Source organism: Scyliorhinus canicula, chromosome 29, assembly GCF_902713615.1.
Source record: "Scyliorhinus canicula chromosome 29, sScyCan1.1, whole genome shotgun sequence".
Classification (NCBI taxonomy): domain Eukaryota; kingdom Metazoa; phylum Chordata; class Chondrichthyes; order Carcharhiniformes; family Scyliorhinidae; genus Scyliorhinus; species Scyliorhinus canicula.
This window is the reverse complement of record NC_052174.1, coordinates 6,380,947-6,404,649: the sequence shown is the minus strand read 5'-3', so window position 1 is coordinate 6,404,649 and position 23,703 is coordinate 6,380,947. Positions and strand designations below refer to the sequence as shown.

The 23,703-nt window shown below is 50.6% G+C and overlaps 1 protein-coding gene across 1 annotated transcript; it reads right to left on the bottom strand.

Moving 5' to 3' along the window:
- Positions 1–9,232: 9,232 nt before the first annotated feature.
- Positions 9,233–23,285, bottom strand: LOC119958286 (probable G-protein coupled receptor 139). The gene is made up of 2 exons (XM_038786718.1): positions 23,189–23,285; positions 9,233–10,128 (listed from the first exon to the last, which is right to left on the bottom strand). Exons 1-2 carry the CDS (start codon positions 23,283–23,285, stop codon positions 9,233–9,235), a joined length of 993 nt encoding a protein of 330 aa, XP_038642646.1.
- Between the last annotated feature and the right edge of the window lie 418 nt (positions 23,286–23,703).

Here is a 23,703-nt window from a genome sequence, read left to right as displayed (position 1 = left end):
TTCCCACTATCCTTGCACCTTACCCACACTTGCCGCACAATAATAATGAAACATGTTCGGCAATGCCAACACTTCCACCCTCCCCCCCCCCCCGCTGACTCTGCCCCTGTAACAGGGTCCTCTCTATCCATGGCATCTTCCCTGCGCATACAAAATCCAAAATAATCGTGTCCAACTTCCGAAACATTGCCTTCAGTAGAGCCTAAAAATTAAAGAGGAACCTTGGAAGAAGATTCATTTTAACCACTTGACTCTCCCTGCTAAAGTTAACTGCAACGTATTCCACCTACTCAGTTCCCCTCTGGCCACCTCGACCAGCTTCCTGAAGTTCCACTTGTGAAGCATCGTCCATTGTCTCGCTTCCTGAATCCCCAAATACCCGAACCTAACCCCAGCCACCTTAAACGGCATCTCCCATAAATTAGCTCGCTGTTGTAAAACGCATTGTTTCCCCCTGTATTCTGCCTGTATCCCGAGAACTCCGTAAACCTCCCCAGGAGGCCCATGATCCTTTCCCATGCTCCGCCTGCTGGCAGGAAGGCAGAAGTGCACCGTACCTCAGAATCCTGTGTGCAACACTATCTGGTAGCCAGCGCCAGGTTGCACTGATCTGAACACCCTGGACTCAGAAGAGTGGAATTTCACCGACCTGGAATGCTGAGAAGCATGTTCGGCAATGTCAACCCTTCCACCCCCCCCCCCACTACCCACCCCCCCACCCCCCGCTGACTCTGCCTCTGTAGCAGAGTCCTCCCTACCCTTGGCATCTTCCCTGCCCATACAAAATCCAAAATAATCGTGTCCAACTTCCGAAACATGGCCTTCAGTAGTGCCTGAAAAATAAAGAGGAACCTTGGAAGAATATGCATTTTTACCACTTGACTCTCCCTGCTAAAGTTAACTGCAACGTATTCCACCTACTCAGATCCCCTCTGGCCACCGCCACCAGCTTCCTTAACTTCCACTTGTGGAGCATCTTCCATTGTCTCGCTTCCTGAATCCCCAAATACCTGAACCTAACCCCATCCACTTGAACCGGCATCCCGCATAAATTAGTCGCTGTCCTAACTCGTTCACCGGGAACACTTTGTATTCCCCTGCAGCCCAGCAGGCCCATGATCATTCCCACGCTCCGCCTGCTAGTCGGAAGGCAGAAGTGCACCGACCTCAGAATCCTGTGTACAACACTATCTAGTCGCCAGCGCCAAGTCCTGCACTGATCTGAACACCCTGGACCCAGTTCCATCCAATGGCGGAAGAGTGGAATTGCACCGACCTGAAATTCTTTGGGGACAGCCATCTGGTGGTCGAGGCAGGAATTGCGCCAACTTGAACCACTCGAGTGAATCTATTTCCCAGAGGCCGCAGCCATATGAATGAAGAGTCATCTCAAACCTACCTCTGAATCCCCATTTGCATTTGATCCGCGCCAACCTTTACCTTTTGTCTTGTGTGCATCTGTGTAGATGGTGGGACGGGGGTTTGGGAGTCGGTAGTCTGGTACACCATTCTCCTGCTATTTCCTTGTATGTTGATCTTTTCTTCATTTTAGTGATGAACAGTTTGTTAATGTTTACTAACAAATCTGGAGTCCGTAACTCATTGGAGTAGTTAGGGGTTAAAGATCTTTGGAAAACATGAATTTTTGATTAATTCAATTGTGTTGGGATGTCGGAGTCTGAGGGGTTGGAATCGACTACCCACTCACCCACGGTGCCATCCTAACAACTGAGATGACCCCTCTCGGATTATTTTATGAGCAAAGGTTAAACAGGTTTGGACTCTACTCACTGGAATTTAGAAGAATGAGAGGTGTTCTCATTGGAACATGTGGGGTTCTTCAGGAGCTTGAGAGGATGCATCCTGAGAGGATGTTTTCCCTCATGGGGAAATCAACAGAGGCATTAATGGGGCGCAGAAAGTGCAGAATTGAGCTTAAGAAAGAAATTAGGAGAGCAAAAAGGGGATCTCTAGCTGGTAAAATTAGGCAAAATCCCAAACATATTCTATAAGAACATCAATGGAAGAGGATAACGAGGGAAAAAGTAGTGCCCATTAGGGACCAAGGGGGGAATCTGTGAGTGGAGCCCGTGCCCGGGCGATGCCTTCTGCGAGGGAGGTCCTCCGCACATGCACCTGGATAGCTCAATCTGAACCGCTCCATGTTTTAAGGTATTATTAGTCACCTTCTCACTCGTCAGATTCTCGCTCCCCTCTCGGTTCTGAAGCACTGATTCTCTTTTATTAATTTTCCGATTTATTTTTTGCTCAATGCCCACGTCGCGGAAATATGGCGTTCACCCTGCCTACCCCCCCCCCCCCCCCCCACTCCCCGCCCTCCCGGCAGACACCCTGATGTTACCACCAATGAGCAGTGCCCGGAGCCAGGAGCGGGCAAGAGGTGACACTGGGAGGACGAGGAGAGGCTTCTGGCGGCCGGGAGACTCATGGCAGCTGGTGAGCAGTGAGTGTGGGATGTAGGGCGGAGTCTGTCTGTGTCTCTGTCTGTGGTGCATTCTGCTGCACAGACTGCATTTCAGTTCGAGGCACACACGCAGCTGATCGGCCATACGGGAGGCACACACACACAGCTGATCGGCCATAGGGTGAGGCACACAAACCCCACTGATCGGTCATGAGGGTTTCCAATTGTTGACTAGTTACAACCGGCTCTGCTGTCATGTCCCAATTCGAGCACTTATGGACAATTGTTTCCTGCTGTTAGAAATTATAAATCATTAATAATCATTGTACTGTGTCCCGGTTCCACAAAATTACATTTCCTACCCTTATAGCAATTGCTGTCAATGATACCCACCATGTTCAATATTTGTGACACAATAATGCCTAGAAACAAGAAAACAAGATAACATGAAGCCGAATATCTCCTTGTTGTAATGTGGGGAGGGGGGTTAAGGTCAGGGGCTGCAGTCACTCTGCTCTCTGGTGTAAAACTCTGCGGCGGTGACACTGGAGGGGATTGAAGAGCAGTTGGATGGCGGTGGGAGGCAGTGCTGCGGCTCTCATTGAAACTATAATTGTTGCTCCATCTCCTCAACAATCCCAATCACCCCCAATGGGGACAATGCGCAGCTGGTGGCGCCACTGCGCATGCACCACATCCATCTGTCACAGCAGTCTCCACACGGCTGCCATCTTGCGTTGCCAGGGGAGACGCTCAGCGGCCAACTTGCGTTGCCAGTGGAGACCCACGGCTGCCATCTTGCATTGCCAGGAGTGACTGCATCAGTGTGTCGCTGGAACGCACGCTGCCTTCTGGGCGAAAGACCCTCCGCACATGCGCACGGGCAACTCTATCTGCACAGCTCCAGGTTTCAATGTATTATTTCTCACCTCCTCTCCCATCAGACTCTCGCTTCCCACTCGTTTACGTAGCGCCAATTCTCATTTTTTAAACTTTGTGATTTATTTTTTGTTTAATGGGCCGCTCGCTTCGTACGTCACGGCAATATGGCTGCCGCTTGGCCCGTGGCAGGTCCCGGATGTTGCCGCCAAAGAGCAGCCACCGGTGCCGGGAGCGAACAAGAGGTGACACTGAGAGGAGCAGCAGCGGCCTGTGGTGGCCGGGAGGGGGATCAGCAGCTGGTGAGCAGTGAGAGTGGGATGTGGGGCTGAGTCTGTCTGTGTGTCTGTCTGTAGCACATTCTGCAGCACAGACTGTGTTCCAGGGCGAGGCACACACCCAGCTGCTCTGCGTGGGTGGAGGCACACACCCAGCTGATCAGCCATGGGGGGAGGCACACACTCAGCTGATCGACCATGGACGGGGGCGTCGCACATGCACAGCTGGCCGGCCGTGGGGAGCTTAACACACACCCACTGATCATCCATGGGGAGAGGCACACAGACCAGCTGCCGGGAAGGGGGGTGGGGCGGGTATGCACACGGAACCAACTGATCGGCCATGGGGGAAATCACACCCACCCAGCTGTCGGCCGCGGGCGGAATCAGTGATACCCAACTGATTGTCCATAGGGGAATGACAGAGATCCAGCAGGTCGGCCATGGGGAAATCAAGGTCCAGCTGATTGGCCATACAAATATGTCATGCTCGTGAGCGTGCTGCGAAGCAGATCGACATGTTGAATCTCAGCAGTTTTGGCGCAAAGGCATGGAACGTGGCAGACGCCATTTGTGTGGGATCATGGCACTAGGGTGGGGTGGACGGGGTAGTGAATATGGGTACAGCATTCATTTGAATGGTCAGTGTGGACTTCATGGACCTAATGGCCTCCTCCTACACTGTCAGGATTCTATAATTCTAAGAGGAAAGATTAGATCAGCTCAGGTTGTTTTCCTGAGGGCGGAGGAGGTTGAGGGCTGACCTAAATGAAGTGTCTAAACATCTGAGGAGGCCGAGATAGGGTAGAGGGGAAAGGCCTGTTTCCCTGTGCAGAGAGGTCAGCTACTGTGATGTGAGCGAGAGGGTGAGGGGAGTATGAACGGCCATTGGTGGAAGGATTAGAGGGAACATTAGGATGAGGTTTTCCACTCAGAGGGTTTGATCGGTGAGGAAGAAAACCACTGGGCTCAGTCGATGGGACCCGGATGGGAAGTGGGATTAGGCTCCGGGGGAAGTGGGGAGACTTGTATTAATTTCACAAACTAGTGCTGGCATGAGGGGCTGAATTGCCTATTTCTGTGCCGTGGTGTGACGTTTCTGTACTTTCTGATTGGTGTAGACGCGCGAGGGTGGGGGGGGGGGGGGTGGGGCTGTTGGTGAGAAATAAGGCGGGAACATCGAGGTGAAGCTGAGTTATTCCAAACCCCTCCCTGGTCCTCCGTCAAAGTGAGTCAGAAACAGCCCCCATTCCCAATGGGGGGAATCACAGAGACCCAGCTGATCGGTCGTGAGGGCAGGTGGACACACACACCTGATCGGCGATGGTGGAGGCACACACACCCAGCGAGAGGCACACACCTGGCTGATCGGTCATGGGGGCAGGCACACTCACCCAACTGATCGACCCTGATTTGGGGGGGGGAGGGTGGGGAGTCTGACACACACGTCTGGGCAGCACGGTAGCATGGTGGTTAGCATAAATGCTTCACAGCTCCAGGGTTCCAGGTTCGATTCCCGGCTGAGTCACTGTCTGTGTGGAGTCTGCACGTCCTCCCCGTGTGTGCGTGGGTTTCCTCCGGGTGCTCCGGTTTCCTCACACAGTCCAAAGATGTGCGGGTTAGGTGGATTGGCCATGCTAAATTGGCCGTAGTGTTCTAAAAAGTAAGGTTAAGGGGGTGTGGGGGTTGTTGGTTTACGGGTATAGGGTGGATACGTGGGTTTGAGTAGGGTGATCATTGTTCGGCACAAAATCGAGGGCCGAAGGGCCTGTTCTGTGCTGTTATATTCTATGTTCTATGTTCTACACAGATGATCCGCATGGGGGACTCGCACACACCCAGCTGATCAGCCATGGGGGAATCACACACAACTAGCTGATCAGCCATGGGGGAATCACAGAGACCCAGCTGATCGGCCATGGGGGAATCACACACAACTAGCTGATCAGCCATGGAGGAAACACAGAAATCTAGCTGATCTGCCATGGGGGAATCACAGAGACCCAGCTGATCCGCCATGGGGGAATCACAGAGACCCAGCTGATCCGCCATGGGGGAATCACAGAGACCCAGCTGATCCGCCATGGGGGAATCACAGAGACCCAGCTGATTGGCCATTTAAATATGTCACGCTTGTGACCTGGCTGCAAAGCAGCTCGGCACGTTGAATCTCCGTAGTTTTGGCACAAAGGCAGAGCAGGCGACAGACCCCATTAGTGTGGCGACGCAGCTGAATAAGAAACGTGCTTCCAGTGCAGGCGGCCAATTTGAGCGGCTGATCCTATCGTCTACTTTGTGTCCGCGATGTACCAAATGGCATAAGCCACGGCAATGCCCCGCTGATGGAAAAAATTGTGCCATCTGTAATGACAGACTGTTATATTTGCAGCCCGATGTTATATGAAAAACAGACCTGAACAAAGTGCATCAGTGCCTAGGAGAAATTTTCTTGGTGGACATAACCTCCAGCAAAGACAAGGAGACTCAAGGTGTTTCAAACAGAAGTAGGTTTGCACCAATCTGCAGCAATCGGATCCCACTCCAGCTTTTTGCTGCTCTGAGCGTGATTGCTAGTGGGGACAGTGGGCATCCTTGCCTGGTGCCCCTGTGCAGCTGGAAGCATTAGGAGTTGGTATTATTGGTCCATACGTTCGCCATGGGAGCGTTGTATAGGAGCTTTACCCAGGTGGTGAACCCTGTTCCAAGCCCGAACCGCTCCAGTACCTCTATGAGGTATTTCCATTCGATTCTGTCGAAGGCCTTCTCTGCTTCTAGGGAGACGATCACCTCTTGTGTTCTCTCCCCGGGGGGGGGGGGGGGGGGGGGTCATTTACACATTCAGCAGGCGTCTAATGTTCGAGGTAAGCTATCTACCTTTGACAAAGCCCTTCTGGTCCTCTGTGACCAACTCAGGTACACAGTCTTGTAGCCTTTTGGCTAGGATTTTGGCCCAGTATTTTGGCTCTGCGTTCAGCAGTGAGCTGGGTCTGTATGACCCAGATTCTGTTGGGTCTTTGTCTTTGTTAGGTATCAGCGAGATTGGGGCCTGTGCTAGCGTGGGTGGCAGTGTGCCCCTGGCTAGCGAGTCTGTGAACGTCTCCCGCAGCACTGTCGCAAATTTTTTTTAGACGTCTGCAGGGAATCCGTCTGGTCCCGGCGCCTTCCCCGCCTGCATGGAGCTAATGCTCTCCATGATCTCTCCCAGTGCTAATGGTGCTTCCAGGTCCCGTGTTCTGCCTTCCCCCACGATTGGAATGTCGAGTCCATCAAGGAACCGTTTCATTCCGGACTCCCCCCCTTGGGGGCTCTGAGGTGTACAGCTCTTGGTAGAAGGCATTGAAGGTTTCGGTAATCCTTTCTGGTTCCGTTTCTAACGTGCCTCTGGTACCCCTGATTTGTGCAATTTCTCTTGTGGCTGCCTGCTTTCTCAGCTGGTGTGCCAACAGGCGGCTGGCTTTGTCTCCGTGTTTGTAGAGGGTCCCACGTGCCTGGCGGTGTTGGTGCACTGCTTTCATGGCGGAGAGCAGGTCAAAGTTCCTTTGTAGCTCTTTCCTCTCCGCCAGGAGCTCTGCGGTCGGGACCTCGGAGTATTTACGGTCTACCTACAATATGTAGTCGACCAGCTGCTGCCTAGCCACCCTTTCCTCCCTATCTCTTTGCGCTTTGAAAGCGATGATTTCCCCTCTTAGTGTGGCCTTTAGCGCTTCCCAGAACGTGGAGGGTGAGACCTCCCCGTTCCGGTTGTTCTCCGTGTACTCTGCTATGGCCCGCGCTATCCTTTCGTTGAAAGCCTTGTCCTCTAGTAAGGCACCGTCCAACCTCCATGTGGGGCATTGGGCCCTGCCCGTCTCTAGCCGTACGTCCATGCAATGTGGAGCGTGGTCTGATATCACAATTGCGGAGTATTCCACTTTGTCTATCCCTGGAAGCACCGTTTACCCCACCACAAAGAAGTCAATTCTGGTGTCTATGTTGTGTACTGGGGAGAAGAAGGAGAATTCCTTCTCCCCTGGGTGGGCGAAGCTCCAGGGGTCCACAGCTCCCATCTGCTCCATAAAGTGAGTGAGTTGACTTGCCATGCTTGAGGTGTTCCCCGTTTTGGGGTTTGATCTGTCTGTCTTTGGATCCTGTACACAGTTGAAGTCCCCCCCAATGATTAGTCGACACGCCCCACCGCTCAACAGTTCAGCGTACATTGCTTGATCGGTAGTCCAAATCCTGGACTGAATTTACCGTGAAAAGTGGAGCATGAGCTTTGTGCAAAGGTGTCATTTGGAAAACGTGGACTGGATTTCAAAACGCAAACCGCCAAGGGAAAGCATTATTATGACAGAAGATCTGAAAGTGTGTTTTAGTAGTGCAGTGTGGAAACTTTCAAAAGACAATCATCTGGATGGTTTTTGAGGTGAAGTTAAATTGAATTCAGAGAGGAGTGTCTATTTGTCCACAGTCATCTTGTGCCTTTAAAATGGACTTTGTGTTATGAGACGATTGTAGACTAAGATATACTTCACCAACTGTGTGAATCCTAAAATCTCTGCGTAATTGTTAAGATGAGGAGGAGATAAAACAAATTGCATCATAATCCAATTTATTCATATTTAATAAATGTTTGTTTTTCATGTTGTTGAAGCTAATTAGCAGTTCTGTGAATATGTCCCCCCGGGTTTTAAAAATAAATCAAAGTTACAGTTCTTTGATGCATGGCTCCATTTGGAATCTTCCCCTCCAGTTATAACACTAACTGGAGTACAAATATATGTATATATATAGACCGTACCTTTGAAAGCTTCAAACACTTTTCTCTGTTTTACAGAATTCCGTAAATTTCAATTCATGTTGCTATTGTATATTTATGAACTACAATTTAAAGAAGAAATATATAATGTTGAAATTTGTCACGCTTGTTTTGGAAGCCAACGTCAAGCCCTGCGACTCTCTCCCGCCGCTATTTTAATTGGACCAAAAAGTTTGTTCAAGTTGATCAAATGTGAGTTTCTTTTGACAAAGCAGGGGTGACACTCATTTATTAGCCCGTGCTTTCATATTCCAATGCTTTTCGTTTTATTTCCTCGATGTCTGAATAGGTTTCTGTTCACAAACGTTGACCCAACTGTGAAGGTAGTCGGATTGATCCCTCGTTGCCAGGTACAGTCGACCACTGAATTCTGTTGTACAGGCATACGGAATGTACAATGCTCCATCACATTGGCAGCATACCAGAATCAAAGATGTGTGACAGACGCTCCCGAACTTTAGTCATTAACCGAAACTGCACTCGAACCAGACTAGATAACTATCCCAACTTGAGAACTAGCATCCTTGTAAGTACCTAATCTTAACCTAACCAATATTGTTGCAGTCCCTTCTATTCCTGTTGTGGCAACTTGTTCTTCTACCATGCAAATAGGTGCAAGGTACCCAACGAATAACTCAGTAATGACCTCTGCTTCAAGAAGAAGACGCCGTTTTTCTTTTCTTAGCTTCACTCTCTCCCTTTGACTACCATTTGTACTATGTCAGCGCTTATTAGTGACTTTGATTCTGTTATATGTGAACCACATACCTAACCTAATGCTCTCTTCATACCCCAATATTTACCTTTCACAGATCTTGCCAGCACATCTATATGAGAATGCCTGAGGTCATCTCATCGAATTAACGCAATCATCTTTTCAATTGGATATTTCACTCCATTCTTCACCTCATCTCTGAATTTTTTCTGTGTAACTACATAGATGAAAGTGTTCGTGCAGCAACTCAGAAGCTGCAGCATGAAGCCTATTTCAGATACAAACGTGGGAAGAGAAATTGGAAAACCCAAATAATCCAAGCGTCTCATTATGGAACATACCATGAACACTATCCATAACACCATGAAATTACCCGATATAACAAACAGTAAAATCATTGATTTCCTTCTGTTGGTCATCTCTGGGTCGTCTGGACTCTCTCCATTGCTGCGACTCTGGAGTCTCCTGCGGGCCCTGCTGGCCACTAAAATGCTCCTGACCGTCAGGGCATTCAACAGTAGAATCAATAGAAATGGTATAAATGGCGTTAAAATGTAATGCAGAAATTCAAAGACGGCCCAGCCCAATGAGCGGCTTTCGTTAATTAATACGAGACAAAACCATGGACTGTTCGAAAGCCAATATCGACCTGTATACAGAAAATACCAGGAAATATTCTTGAAACAGCTGACTGTAGTCACTGTTCCGAGGACAATAATTGCTGTTTTCTCCGTGCAATATTTAGCTCTTAACTTTGGAGTGGAAATAGCTATAAAGCGATCAAATGTGAAAGTAACAGTAAACCATACCGAACAGTCTGTGACAGCATAAAGCAGAACAGCATGGATGTTACACAAGCGAACCGAGCGTACAAACCTAAATTGTTCACGATAGACAATAGGAATTTGCCTTAGTATCAGATCGAAAATAATGACCAGTAGATCTGTCGCTGCCATGGCTACCAGATAGCGAGTGACACATTTGGAGAGACCACACTTTCCACGAGAAAGGATTGCGATTGTCACCACATTAACTGCAAGAGTAAATGACATAATTATTCAACAGATATTCCTGTAATACCAAAAGTTGGATGTATTACCACTGAAACAGTGGGGTAGTCTGTAAAGTATGAACATGAATGCTCCTCATGATAAACACACGTTTTCATAGAATCCCTACAGTGCAGAAGGAGGCCATTCAGCTAGTCGAGTCTGCACTGATCCTTTGAAAGAGCAGCCCAGCCAGACCTAACCCCCACCGTACCCCGTAACTTCGGAGCCATTTAGTACAGCCAATCTACCTGAACCGCACATCTTGGACTGTCACCGGAGCACCTGGAGGAAGCCTACGCAGACACGGGGAGAACGTGCAGACTCCACACAGGCAATCACCCGAGGCCAGAATCGAATCTCGGTCTCTGGCACTGTGAAGCAACACTGTTAACCACTGTCCCCACCGTGTTGACCCTGTATGCAACATGCTGGTGAACACTGCATCAACCGATTAAATGTAAATATTTTCCCGTTGATTGGGTGGCCCAGAAATACTCATTGTAATCAGAGTAATCACCAATAGATCAGCAAATAATTGATCCAACCACATCAAATGAAAGTTTGGTCATGGATTTGAAAAGGAAATGATGTAGCGGAATAGGATAGACCAGGTAACAACGTTAAAACCCACATGTTAGAATTGGAAAAAGCAGAATAGATACAAAATTGGATAGGGGATGAATAACAGAGCTGTGTCATGTGGACATTTTCTTGGACTGCAGAGACGTATGCCCCAGCATTTAATTCAGGACAACTGTTCCTCATATGTCCATTAATGACTTGGATTTGTGGTGCAGTACGCAATTCCATAAGTTACAGATGACATGGGCATTAGAAGTGCAGTAAACATAAGACGTTCATTAATTCACTTTCAAATGAACATAGGGTGGAGAGTGGATTTGGCAAATATAAAGTAGATACATATATAGATACATAGAAGATAGGAGCAGGCGGAGGCTTTTTTGCCCTTCGAGCCTTCTCCGCCATTTATCCCGATCATGGTTGATCATTCAACTCAATAGCCTAATCCTGCTTTCTCCCCATAGCCTTTGATCTCATTCTCCCCAAGTGCTACATCCAGACGCCTCTTGAATATATTCAATGTTTCAGCATCAACTGCTTCCTCTGGTAGTGAATTCCACAGGCTCACCACTCTTTGTTGAAGAAATGTCTCCTCATCTCTCTCCGAAATAGTTTAACCTGAAACCTCAGACTATGACCACCTGGTTCTGGAAAATTGGGCTTCAGCCCAGAGATTTGTAGTAATAATGCAATGAAAAGGAAATTATCTGGGACAACTTCAGGCGGAACACAGGAGCGAATGGACAAGAGGTGTACTTGTTTACAACTTAGACGTTGACAGCACCTAACAAAATGGTGGAAAAAATTGAAGTCCTAAGCTTTATCGATATAGACAAATGAGAGTGGTGAGCCTGTGGAATTTGTTACCACAGAAAGTAGTTGAGACCAATACATGGCATGTTTCCAAAAAGCAGTTCGATATAACACTGAGGGCGAAGGGGATCAAAGGATAGCAGGGCAAGATAAAACGGCAGCATGGTAGCACAATTTGGATTGGATTGGATTAGATTTGTTTATTGTCACGTGTACCGAGGTACAGTGAAAAATATTTTTCTGCAAGCAGCTCAACAGATCATTAGAAAAGGGAATTAAACAAAATTCAAGAAAAGACATGAGAATACATAATCGGGCAACACAAGATATACAATACATAAGCATTGGCATCGGTTGAAGCATACAGGGTGTAGTGTTAATGAGGTCAGTAAATAAGAGGTTCATTTAGGAGTCTGGTGACAGTGGGGAAGAAGCTGTTTTTGAGTCTGTTCGTGCGTGTTCTCAGACTTCTGAATCTCGTGCCCGATGGAAGATGTTGGAAAAGTGAGTAAGCCGGGTGGGAGGGATCCTTGATTATGCTGCCCGCTTTCCCTCGGCATAGCGAGGTGTAGATGGAATCAATGGATCGGAGGCAGGTTCGTGTGATGGACTGGGCAGTATTCACGACACTCTGAAGTTCCTTGCGGTCCTGGGCCGAGCAGTTGCCATACCAGGCTGTGATACAGCACGATAGGATGCTTTCCATAGTGCATCTGTAAAAGTTGGTAATGTGGACATGCCGAATTTCTTTAGTTTCCTGAGTAAGTACAGGCGCTGTTGTGCTTTCTTGGTGATAGCGTCGACGTGAGTGGACCAGGATAGATTTTTGGTGATGTGCACCCCTAGGAATTTGAAACTGCTAACCATCTCCACCTCGGCTCCGTTGATGCTGACAGGGGTGTGTACAGTACTTTGCTTCCTGAAGTCGATGACCAGCTCTTTAGTTTTGCTGGCATTGGGGGAGAGATTGTTGTCGTTTCACCACTCCAGTAGGTTCTCTATCTCCCTCCTGTATTCGGACTCGTCGTTATTCGAGATCCGGCCCACTATGGTCGTATCGTCAGCAAACTTGGAGATGGAGTTGGAACCACGTTTTGCCACGCAGTCGTGTGTGTACAGGGAGTAGAGTAGGGGGCTAAGTACGCAGCCTTGCGGGGCACCGGTGTTGAGGACTATTGTGGAGGAGGTGTTGGTGTTCATTCTTACTGGCTGTGGTCTGTTGGTCAGAAAGTCAAGGATCCAGCTGCAGAGTGGAGAGCCAAGTCCTAGGTTTTGGAGATTTGATATGAGCTTGGCTGGGATTATGGTGTTGAAGGCGGAGCTGTAGTCAATAAATAGGAGTCTGATGTAGGAGTCCTTGTTTTCGAGATGCTTTAGGGATGAGTGTAGGGCCAGGGAAATGGCGTCGGATGTGGACCGGTTGTGACGGTATGCGAATTGAAGTGGGTCAAGGCGTTCCGGGAGTATGGAGGTGATGCGCTTCATGATCAGCCTCTCGAAGCACTTCATTACAACTGACGTCAGGGCCACAGGGCGGTAGTCATTGAGGCATGTTGCCTGGTTCTTCTTTGGTACCGGTATGATAGTGGTCTCCTTGAAGCAGTGATTAGCACCGTGGCTTCACAGCGCCAGTGTCCCAGGTTCGATTCCCTGCTGGGTCACTGTCTGTGCGGAGTCTGCATGTTCTCCCCGTGTCTGCGTGGGTTTACTCCGGGTGCTCCCGTTTCCTCCCACAGTGCAAAGACGTGCAGGTTAGGTGGATTAGCCATGATGAATTGCCCTTAGTGACCAAAGAAGGTTAGGATGGATTACGGGGATAGGGTAGAGGTGGGGTTTAAGTGGGTCAGTGCAGACTGGATGGGCTGAATGGCCTCCTTCTGCACTGTATGTCTCATGATATGGGGAGAAAGTGGGATTAGGCAATTGCGTTGGATGATCTGATCAGTCTCGATCACAATGAATGGCGCAGAAGTGCTGGATAGCCTCCTCGATCTCCAATTCTATATGTTCCTATTCAAAAAACATGCAGTTCTGCTCAAGTTCTTGAAACACTATTTATATTTCAACTAATTCAGCAGGATACACCTACCAGTTCAGGGCGCCAGAATTTGGATAGGATGGGAAGGCTTAGGAGAAGGTTCTTAAAGAAAGACTCGAACCATTCTGGAGTAGATATACTGTGGACGCTGGCGTTGTTGTGCTTGGAGCGGGAAGGTAGTGACAAAATGGTGAGTTTAAAGACAGTGAGTGCTATCATTTTAAAGCAGCTGAAGATAACCAGAGAGTACATTTCTAAGATAATTGTCAATAGGAGCAGACGGTCAGGAAGGAAATGCAGATTGGACTTCCGGTCGGCGAGCGAAGCGGTCGCAGGGAGAGGGGCTCCCGCACGCGGCAGACAGCAAGGAAGGGACCCCCCGGCAGGCCGGTCGGCGGAGGAGCATCGGCGGCAGCGACGGGGCTCGGCGGCGGCGACAGAGGGACTCGGCGGCGGCGGCAGCGGGGCTTAGCGGCAGGGCTTGACGGCAGCGGCGGCAGCAGAGGGGCTCGGCAGCGGCAGGTCCAACCCCCCCCCCCCAACGTAGGCCTTGAGCGGTGCGGCAGCGGCAGGCCTCCCCCCCCCCAACGCAGGCCAGGTGCGGTGAGGCAGCGGCAGGCCCTCCCCCCCAACGCAGGCCTTGAGCGGTGCGGCAGCGGCAGGCCCTCCCCCCCCCGCAACGCAGGCCAGGAGCGGTGCGGCAGCGGCAGGCCCTCCCCCCCCCCCAAACGCAGGCCAGGAGCGGTGCGGGACCGAAGGGGGGAGCCAGGCCGGAGGCAGCGACCAGGAGGTCGCGAAGTGCGGGAGCGGGGACCCCACCCCCCAACCGGCAGCGGGGACCCCCCCCCAACCGGCAGCGGGGACCCCCCCAACCGGCAGCGGGGACCCCCCCAACCGGCAGCGGGGACCCCCCCCCCCCCCCAACCGGCAGCGGGGACCCCCCCAACCGGCAGCGGGGACCCCCCAACCGGCAGCGGAGACCCCCCCCAACGGGCAGCGAACACCGGCCCACCCAAACGGCAGCAACCACCACGTGGCAAGAACAAAGGGACTGGGCAAAAGCCTCTCTCTCTCTCTCTCCTGGGTGAGTGAGGAGAAAGGAAGGGGGAGAGAAAACCAAAAAACAGACATATTTCTGTTTAAAAAAAAAACCCCCAAAAGAAAACTGGTAAAGAGAAAGGGGGGAGTATATACTATTTTCTCTCTTTTTACACTCGCTCCCAGCAAAAGTAAGCCCATCGGAGAGGAGTTGCATAAAAGCGGGGAGGAGGAGAGAAAATAATTAAGAAATAAATAAATAAAATAAAGGGGTAAAGGAAAGAAGGGGGGGAAAAAAAAAATAAAAAAAAATAATAATAAATAAAATAAAAATAGGGTGCGGAAAAGGGGGGGAAAGAAAAACAAGGGCAGAAGAAAAGATGAAAGGGAAGGGGGAGAACAAAATGCCAGAAGGGAGCCAAGAGAAAGGGGGCACCGGAAGTAGCCGGGGCAAAGGGCAAGCCAGCTCGGGCGAACGAATCAGCACATGAAGCGACGGGAAGGATGTATCGCCGCATCAAAAAGAGCTGGACAGACAGGTACCCTCTCCCCTGGGGTTAGAGGGGTGCGTGAATTGGAAGGCAGCCTTTGCCGAGGTGGAGAGGGAGCAGCTGCAGGCAATCAGGGCAGAGTTGAAAGCAGATGCAGAGGCCGCAGTACAGGCAGCAGTGACCAGGGCCATGTCAGGGGTGCAGCAGGCTCTGACCAGATTGGAGGAGAAAGTGGATGCCCAAGGGGAGAAACTGGAAGCCCATGAGGCAACCATTAAAGAGCTGGAGAAAGCAGCGACCGACATGAGCGACCGGGTCACGGCCCTGGAGAGGGAAGTGGCGAGACTGGGTGCAACACAGGGGAGCCTGAAGGGCAGGGTAGATGACCAGGAGAACAGCTCGAGAAGGCAAAATGTTAGGATAGTGGGCCTGCCAGAGGGGATCGAGGGCAGAAATCCCACAACATTCGTGGCTGCGATGCTGGGCTCCTTAGTGGGGGGGGGACACTTTTCCCACCCCACTGGAAATGGACAGAGCTCATCGGTCACTGCGCCCGAAGCCCAAGACAGGGGAACAACCGAGAGCAGTCATAGCCAAACTGCACCGGTACCGGGAAAGGGAGACAATCCTGCGCTGGGCCAAGGAAAATAGAGCCTGAAAATGGAACGGGCACGCCATCCGTGTCTACGAGGATCTTGGAGCGGACATAGCTAAGAGACGGGCTGAGTTCAACAGAGCGAAAGCAGCTCTCTACAAGAACAAAGTGCGTTTTGGTATGCTGTACCCAGCAAAACTCTGGGTCACATACCAAAACAAGGAATATTTCTTTACAGCCCCTGCTGACGCGAATAGGTTCGTCGAGGAGCACGGGCTGGAAAAACGCCATGGGAGGTAGGGACGAGGGGCCCATGGCAAGGAGAAACGACATGCCGACGGGGGGGGGGGGGAGGGGCGAGGCAAAGCCAGCCCCCTCCCCACCGGCAGGAACACCCAGAACAAAAAACAACCCACTGCCCAAGGGACCGCTCCAGGTGGGAGGCCAGGCCCCAGCACGAGGGAACGGGAGTATTGGAGAAGGGAGAGGAGAAGCGGGACAGCAACCTCCGAGAGGGGAGCCACTGTGCTAGCAGGAAAGCTAGCGACGGGGGCACGCAACAAAGCAGGGCCGCAGCGCACCCCCAACAGGGGGGAAGGCGCCAGGCAGGGGAGGGGGAGGATCACCCATCAAAGTCGGGAGAGCAAATGGGGACAGGAATAGGGGATAGAGGGGCAAAGGAGGGGTACACCGGGGAGGGGGGAAAAGGGAGAGAGCGGGGCGGGGGACACCCGGGGTGCGAGAGACCAGGGAGGGGAAATGCAGGGACAAAGGGACAAAAGAGGCCAGAAAAGGAACAGGGCCACAAAGTGCCACAAACAAGGGCTCGAAACAGGGAACCGCTGCAAGCACCCACCCAGTACGGTCTGTGGGCGAAGGGCCCCCCCCCCGGAGTGCAGGGGACTACACGTGTTGCGGACACACAGTGGACGGCCATGGCGGGTGCCCCCGGGACCCGCAGCGACCCGACCACATGGGGAGAGGAGTGACAGCGGCCATCCTGGACGGCCCCCTAACAAAGGGAAACCCCGGAGCGCAGAGACCCGACCACATGGGGAGAGCAGTGATAGTGGCCATCCTGGACGGCCCCCTAACAAAGGAAAACCCCAGAGGGCAGGGGCGCGTCCACCGGACAAATATGGTTAATCCCACAGGAGCGAGGGGGCGGAGCCCACCACCAGGATAGTCACCTGGAACGTAAGGGGACTTAACGGCCCAGTGAAGAGATCTAGAGTCCTCACCCACCTCAGAAACATGAGGGCCGACATAGTCTTCCTCCAAGAGACACACCTGAGGGAGCAGGACCAACTGCGGGTAAGAAAGGGCTGGGTGGGACAAACCTATCATTCCTGTTATGGGACAAGGGCCAGGGGGGTGGCGATCCTGATTGGCAAGAGGACAATGTTTAGGGCGACAAAGACGGTTACAGACCCAGGGGGGCGGTATGTCATGGTCAGCGGGGCCCTGGATGGGACGCCGGTAGTTCTAGTCAACGTGTACGCGCCCAACTGGGACGACACAAGCTTCATCCAAAAGACCATGGCAGAAATCCCGGACATAGCGACGCACCGACTAATCATGAGGGGGGACTTCAACTGTGTACAGGACCCAAAGACGGACAGATCAAAACCCAGAACGGGGAAAACCTCAAACATGGCAAGGGAACTCAGTCACTATATGGAGCAGATGGGAGTAGTAGACCCCTGGAGATTCGCCCACCCGGGGGAGAAAGAATTCTCTTTCTTCTCCCCAGTACACAACGTGTACACCAGAATTGACTTCTTTGTGGTGGGGAAAACGGTGCTTCCAGGGATAGACAAGGTGGAATACTCCGCAATTGTGATATCAGACCACGCTCCACACTACATGGACGTGCGGCTAGAGACGGGAAGGGCCCAGCGCCCCACATGGAGGTTGGACGGTGCCTTACTAGCTGACAAGGCCTTCAGCGAAAGGATAGCGCGGGCCATAGCGGAGTACACGGAGAACAACCAAAACGGGGAGGTCTCATCCTCCACGTTCTGGGAAGCGCTTAAGGCCGTACTAAGAGGGGAAATCATTGCCTACAAAGCGCAAAGAGATAGGGAGGAAAGGGTGGCTAGGCAGAAGCTGATCGACTCCATACTGGAGGTAGACCGTAAATACTCCGAGGCCCCGACCGTAGAGCTCCTGGCGGAGAGAAAAGAATTACAAAGGAACTTTGACCTGCTCTCCACCAGGAAAGCAGTACACCAACTCCGCCATGCACGCGGGGCCCTGTACGAACATGGAGACAAAGCCAGCCGCCTGTTGGCACACCAGCTGAGAAAGCAGGCAACCAGCAGAGAAATTGCGCAAATCAGAGGTGCCAGAGGCACGTGGGAAACAGAACCAGAGAGGATTAACAAAACGGTCAAGGCCTTCTACCAAGAGCTGTACACCTCTGAGCCCCCAACGGGGAAGGCTGGGAGGAACCGGTTTCTGGATGGACTGGACATACCAGTCGTGGGAGAGGGCAGAAAACGGGATCTGGAAGCACCACTAGCACTGGGAGAGATCATGGAGAGCATTTGCTCCATGCAGACGGGGAAGGCGCCGGGACCGGACGGATTCCCGGCGGACTTCTACAAAAAATTCGCGACAGCGCAGGCCCCGCACCTGCGGGAGATGTTCACAGACTCGCTAGCTAGGGGCACACTGCCACCCACGTTAGTACAGGCCTCAATCTCGCTGGTACCTAAGAAAGACAAGGACCCAACGGAATGTGGGTCATACAGACCCATATCTCTGCTGAACGCAGACGCCAAAATACTGGCAAAATCCTAGCCAAAAGGCTAGAAGACTGTGTACCTGAGGTGGTCACAGAGGACCAGACGGGCTTCGTCAAAGGTAGACAGCTTACCGCGAACATCAGGCGCCTGCTGAACGTGATAATGACCCCCTCCGGGGAGAGAACACAAGAGGTGATCGTCTCCCTGGACGCAGAAAAGGCCTTCAACAGAGTCGAATGGAAATACCTCATAGAGGTACTGGAGCGGTTCGGGCTTGGAACAGGGTTCACCGCTTGGGTAAAGCTCCTATACAACGCTTCCATGGCGAGTGTATGGACCAACAATACCAACTCCCAATACTTCCAGCTGCACAGGGGCACCATACAAGGATGCCCACTGTCCCCGATGCTGTTTGCACGAGCAATCGAACCGCTTGCAATTGCGCTCAGGGCAGCAAAAAAGTGGAGGGGGATCCGAAGGGGAGGTAGAGAGCACAGAGTCTCACTCTATGCGGATGATCTGCTCCTCGACATCTCGGACCCACAAAGCAGCATGGACGGAATCATCGCGCTCCTGAAAGAGTTTGGAGCCTTCTCGGGCTACAAACTCAACATGAGCAAAAGTGAGAACTTCCCAGTACACCCGGAAAGGGGGGGGGGGGGCAGCACTAAAGGGGCTGCCGTTCAAACAAGCCCGACATAAATTCCGCTACCTGGGGATCCAAATAGCCCATGACTGGAAAGGGATCCACAAATGGAACCTCACCAGCCTGACGGAGGAAGTTAAAAAGGACCTGCAAAGATGGAACACACTCCCGTTCTCCCTCGCGGGGGAGTCCAGACGATCAAAATGAACGTACTGCCCAGGTTCCTCTTCCTGTTTAGATCCATTCCGATCTACATCCCCAAGGCCTTTTTCAAACCGCTGGACAAGCTTATCATGGCGTTCGTATGAGGGGGGGGGGGGGGTGGTAAAAATGCTAGGATCCCAAAGAAGGTCCTACAAAAATAAAAACCAGGGGGGGGGGGGGCTAGCCCTCCCGAATCTACAATTCTACCACTGGGCGGCAACAGCCGAGCGAGTAAGGGGATGGATCCAGGAGCCAGAAGCCGAGTGGGTACGTGTGGAGGAGGCCTCCTGCATGGGAACCTCCCTCCGGGCCCTCGCCACGGCAGAACTCCCATCCCCACCCAAAAAACACTCCAGCAGCCCAGTGGTGACAGCCACCCTCCAATCCTGGAACCAACTGCGGCAGCAATTTGGCCTGTACAAAATGTCGGACAAGGCTCCCATCTGCAACAACCATAGGTTCAAACCAGCACTGACTGACGCCACCTTCAAAAGGTGGAGACAGGACGGGGGGACACTGACAGTCAGGGACCTATACACGGACGACAGGATCGCAACACTGGACGAACTGACAGAGAAATTTCAGCTAGCTGGGGGGAACGAGCTACGGTACCTGCAGCTCAAAAACTTCCTACGAAAGGAGACAAGGACGTACCCACAACCGCCACGACAGACACTACTGGAAGACCTACTGGACGCAAGTATCCTAGAGAAAGGGAACTGTAGTGACATGTATGGCCAACTGGTAGTTAGGGACGACACCGTACTGGACGCAACAAGAAGGAAATGGGAGGACGACCTGGGGATGGAGATAGGGTGGGGACTCTGGAGCGAAGCACTGCATAGGGTCAACTCCACCTCCACGTGCGCAAGGCTCAGCCTGACGCAACTAAAAGTGGTACATAGAGCCCACTTATAGAGAAACCGTATGAGTAGGTTCTTCCCAGAGGTGGAGGACAGATGTGAGCGGTGCCAAAGAGGCGTGGCCAACCACGCCCACATGTTCTGGTCTTGCCCCAGACTTGTGGAGTACTGGACAGCCTTCTTCGAGGCTATGTCCAAAGTGGTGGGGGTGAGGGTGGAGCCATGCCCGATAGTGGCGGTCTTCGGGGTTTCAGACCAGCCAGATCTATTCCAGGGGAGGAGGGCGGACGCCCTTGCCTTTGCCTCCCTGATCGCCCGCCGTAGAATCCTGTTTGGCTGGCGGTCAGCAGCACCACACAGAGCTGCAGACTGGCTGTCCGATCTCTCCAAATGGAGAAAATCAAATTCGCCATCCGAGGGTCGGACGACGGCTTCCACAGAACATGGGAGCCATTCATGCAACTGTTCTGGGACCTGTTTGTGGCCAACGTACAAGAGGAAGAATAGTCGGGTGGCCAAGAATCGGGAAAATGGACGGGAATCGGGGGAAGGTAGCCGGGGGGAGGGGGGGTGGTTTCGGGCTCGTTATGGGGGTTTGATGGCAAGCCAAGGCCCAAAACCAACTATAAATGAATGCCTATAAACATGTGCCTCGGCCATACTGGGGAATGTAAAATATGTATGCTGGCTAAAGGAGGCGGCCACAATTGTTGTTATGAAGATGCTTACCTGTAAATATTCATGTTAAATTTTTGTGTTTTCTTTTTTTTTTCCTCTCTAATAATTTGTAATCTATCGTATATAAAATATGAAAACTCAATAAAAAACATTTATAAAAAAGGAAGGAAATGCATCTCATTGCTGGAATTTAGATTTTACTGCCCTTTAGGGTGCGAAAAATTATTCAATTTTAACCTCAAAAAGGATTGTCGTGCGGACAAACATTGGATAAATCTGAGGAATGAGCGATGAAATGGGACTAATAGATTCTTCTTCAATTGTGCTGGCTCGCTGGGACTTCTTCTGTACCACTTTTCTATAACTCCATTACTTTATTTCTCATACTCTTACCGTGAGGTGGATTAGTTCTCAATTTAAGCCTCTACATTTTTGCATGGCTCTCATATCACAGGAGATTGCTCTTCTGTCTACCCGAATAAATCATTGAATCAATGTTCTTACCGCAAACAGATCACCCATCAGTGTTTTAATACTTTAAGAATGCAACTTGCATCTATCCAACTGGGTCATGAATTTGCAACATTTAGACCCGGTGTCCTCGGGTGGAATCTGCACTGCAACTTCCGCAAGGTCAGTATGCACCTTCTGTTGTGCAGTCGCTAAATCTGAATGCATTACTCAAATTGAACTCTGCACTGTTGTCTAATTTCAAAGCCCATTGTTTTACAAACCTTTTTCAGATAAAGGCTGGGGTTGTCATAAAAGTTCCTCATTGCTTATGTATGACTCCTTCAAAACAGATGAGGAGGAATTTATTTAGCCAGAAGGTGGTGAGTCTGTGCAACTTTTTGCCGCAGAAGGCAGTGGAGGCCAAATCACTGACTGTCTTTAAGACAGAGATAGTTAGTTTCTTGATTAATAAGGGGATCGGGAGTTATGGGGAGAAGGCAGGAGAATGGGGATGAGAAAATTATCAGCCATGATTGAATGGCAGGCAAGCATCGATGGGCCGAGTGGCCTATTTCAGCTCCTATGTCTCATGACTCTTCAATATAGATTGAAATTGATTAAGGCGACCTTATTTTTCTGACATGGGAGACAATAAACGGTGATTAATGGGAATAAGGGAGTAGATTATACATTCTGAATGGTAGAGATAACCAGACCTACTGTCTTTGCTCATTCATTGACTATGCTCACTTGCTCCGTATATACTTGTGCAGAGTATATGAATGCAAAAACAGGCATCAATCTTTCCCAAACATTGCTTCGAAACTGATTCTTCAACTTCTCTCTTCCTTATCCAAATTGTTAAATATTAAATCCCGGTTCATTCTGGATATTCAAATTCACGCAACATCTCATCCATCACTTCTCGATTGTTCGTGGTCGATCAATGAATAAACACAGCTACTTAAATCTCAGGGGCAACGAGATATTCACAGACACACACATCAAGTCTTAGAAATAAAAGGTTGGGTTGTAAAACGTTTTCTTATCGAACACTCGAACTCAGTAGATGCAACATGATTAGTGGTTAAAGTGGAGTGTTAGATTTACCGAAATTGAACAAAATATGAGAAGTAATAACATAGAACCCCTTCAGTTCATAAGGAGGCCATTCGACCCATAGAATCTGCACTGACCCTCTGAAATGGTATCGTACCTTGGACCATTTCACCGCCCTATTCATAGAAGATGGCTGGTTTCATAGAATTTACAGTGCAGAAGGAGGCCATTCGGCCCATCGAGTCTGCACCGGCTCTCGGAAAGGGCACCCTACCCAAGCCCATACTTCCACCCTATCCCCATAACCCAGTAACCCCACCTAACATTAAGGGCAATTTGGACCCTGAGGGCAATTTTGCCTGGCCAAATTCACCTAACCTGCACATCTTTGGGCTGTGGGAGGATACCGAAGCACCCGGAGGAAACCCACGCACAGATGGGGAGAACGTGCAGACTCCACACAGACAGTGACACAAACCAGGATTCGAACCTGGGACTCTGGATCTGTGAAGCATTTGTGCTAACCACTATGCTGCCGTATTCCTGTTACACCACCTAACCTCCATAACTTTGGATACTGAGGGGCAATTTCGCATGGCCAATCAACCAAACCCGTGAGAGGACAAAGCACCCCGAGGAAACCCACGCGTGCACAAGAGAAAGTGCAAGCTCCACATAAACAGTCACACAAGGCTGGAATCGAACCCGGGTCCCCTGGTGTTGTGATGCAGCAGTGCTAACCACCGTGTCACCGTATCAATAATTGAGTTGCGTCTGATGAATGCCATTTCATTTCAAACTGTATCGCACTAGCACCAGGTCGTAACTTACCCGGAACACCGACTGCAGCCAACACAGGGTAGTAAGTAATCTGTGCATCTTGAAGTGCCCATAGTATCTGGAGTTTGACAAAGAAACCAAGACCCATTGTTTCCCCTTAGATGATAATCAATGAGTTGATGATTGCTTTTGATTCTGGCAGCAACTATCTGAACAATACTTCCGGAGAATGCCTCTTACTTATAGGACAGCATTACCATCAAATCGCAAGATAGTGTCCCTTGCTGACTGGGCTTAGTTACAGTCAATGAACAAACATGTGAAGTCAACAACTTTCACTGCAAGAACAATCGAATTCCCAGAGTAGAAATTGGAAGAAGGCCAAGCCTACACTGATAATAAGGATGTCTAAAGCTGCCTTTTTAAAATAACATGTAAGAAGAGATTTGGTCGATCAGATGTGAAACAAAACACACCAGAAGATGAATTTTGTTTTTCTATCAACTCTTGATACTGCATTCTGAGCTGCTGGTTCTGTCTCTTCACTACATAGTTATGTTTTTAAC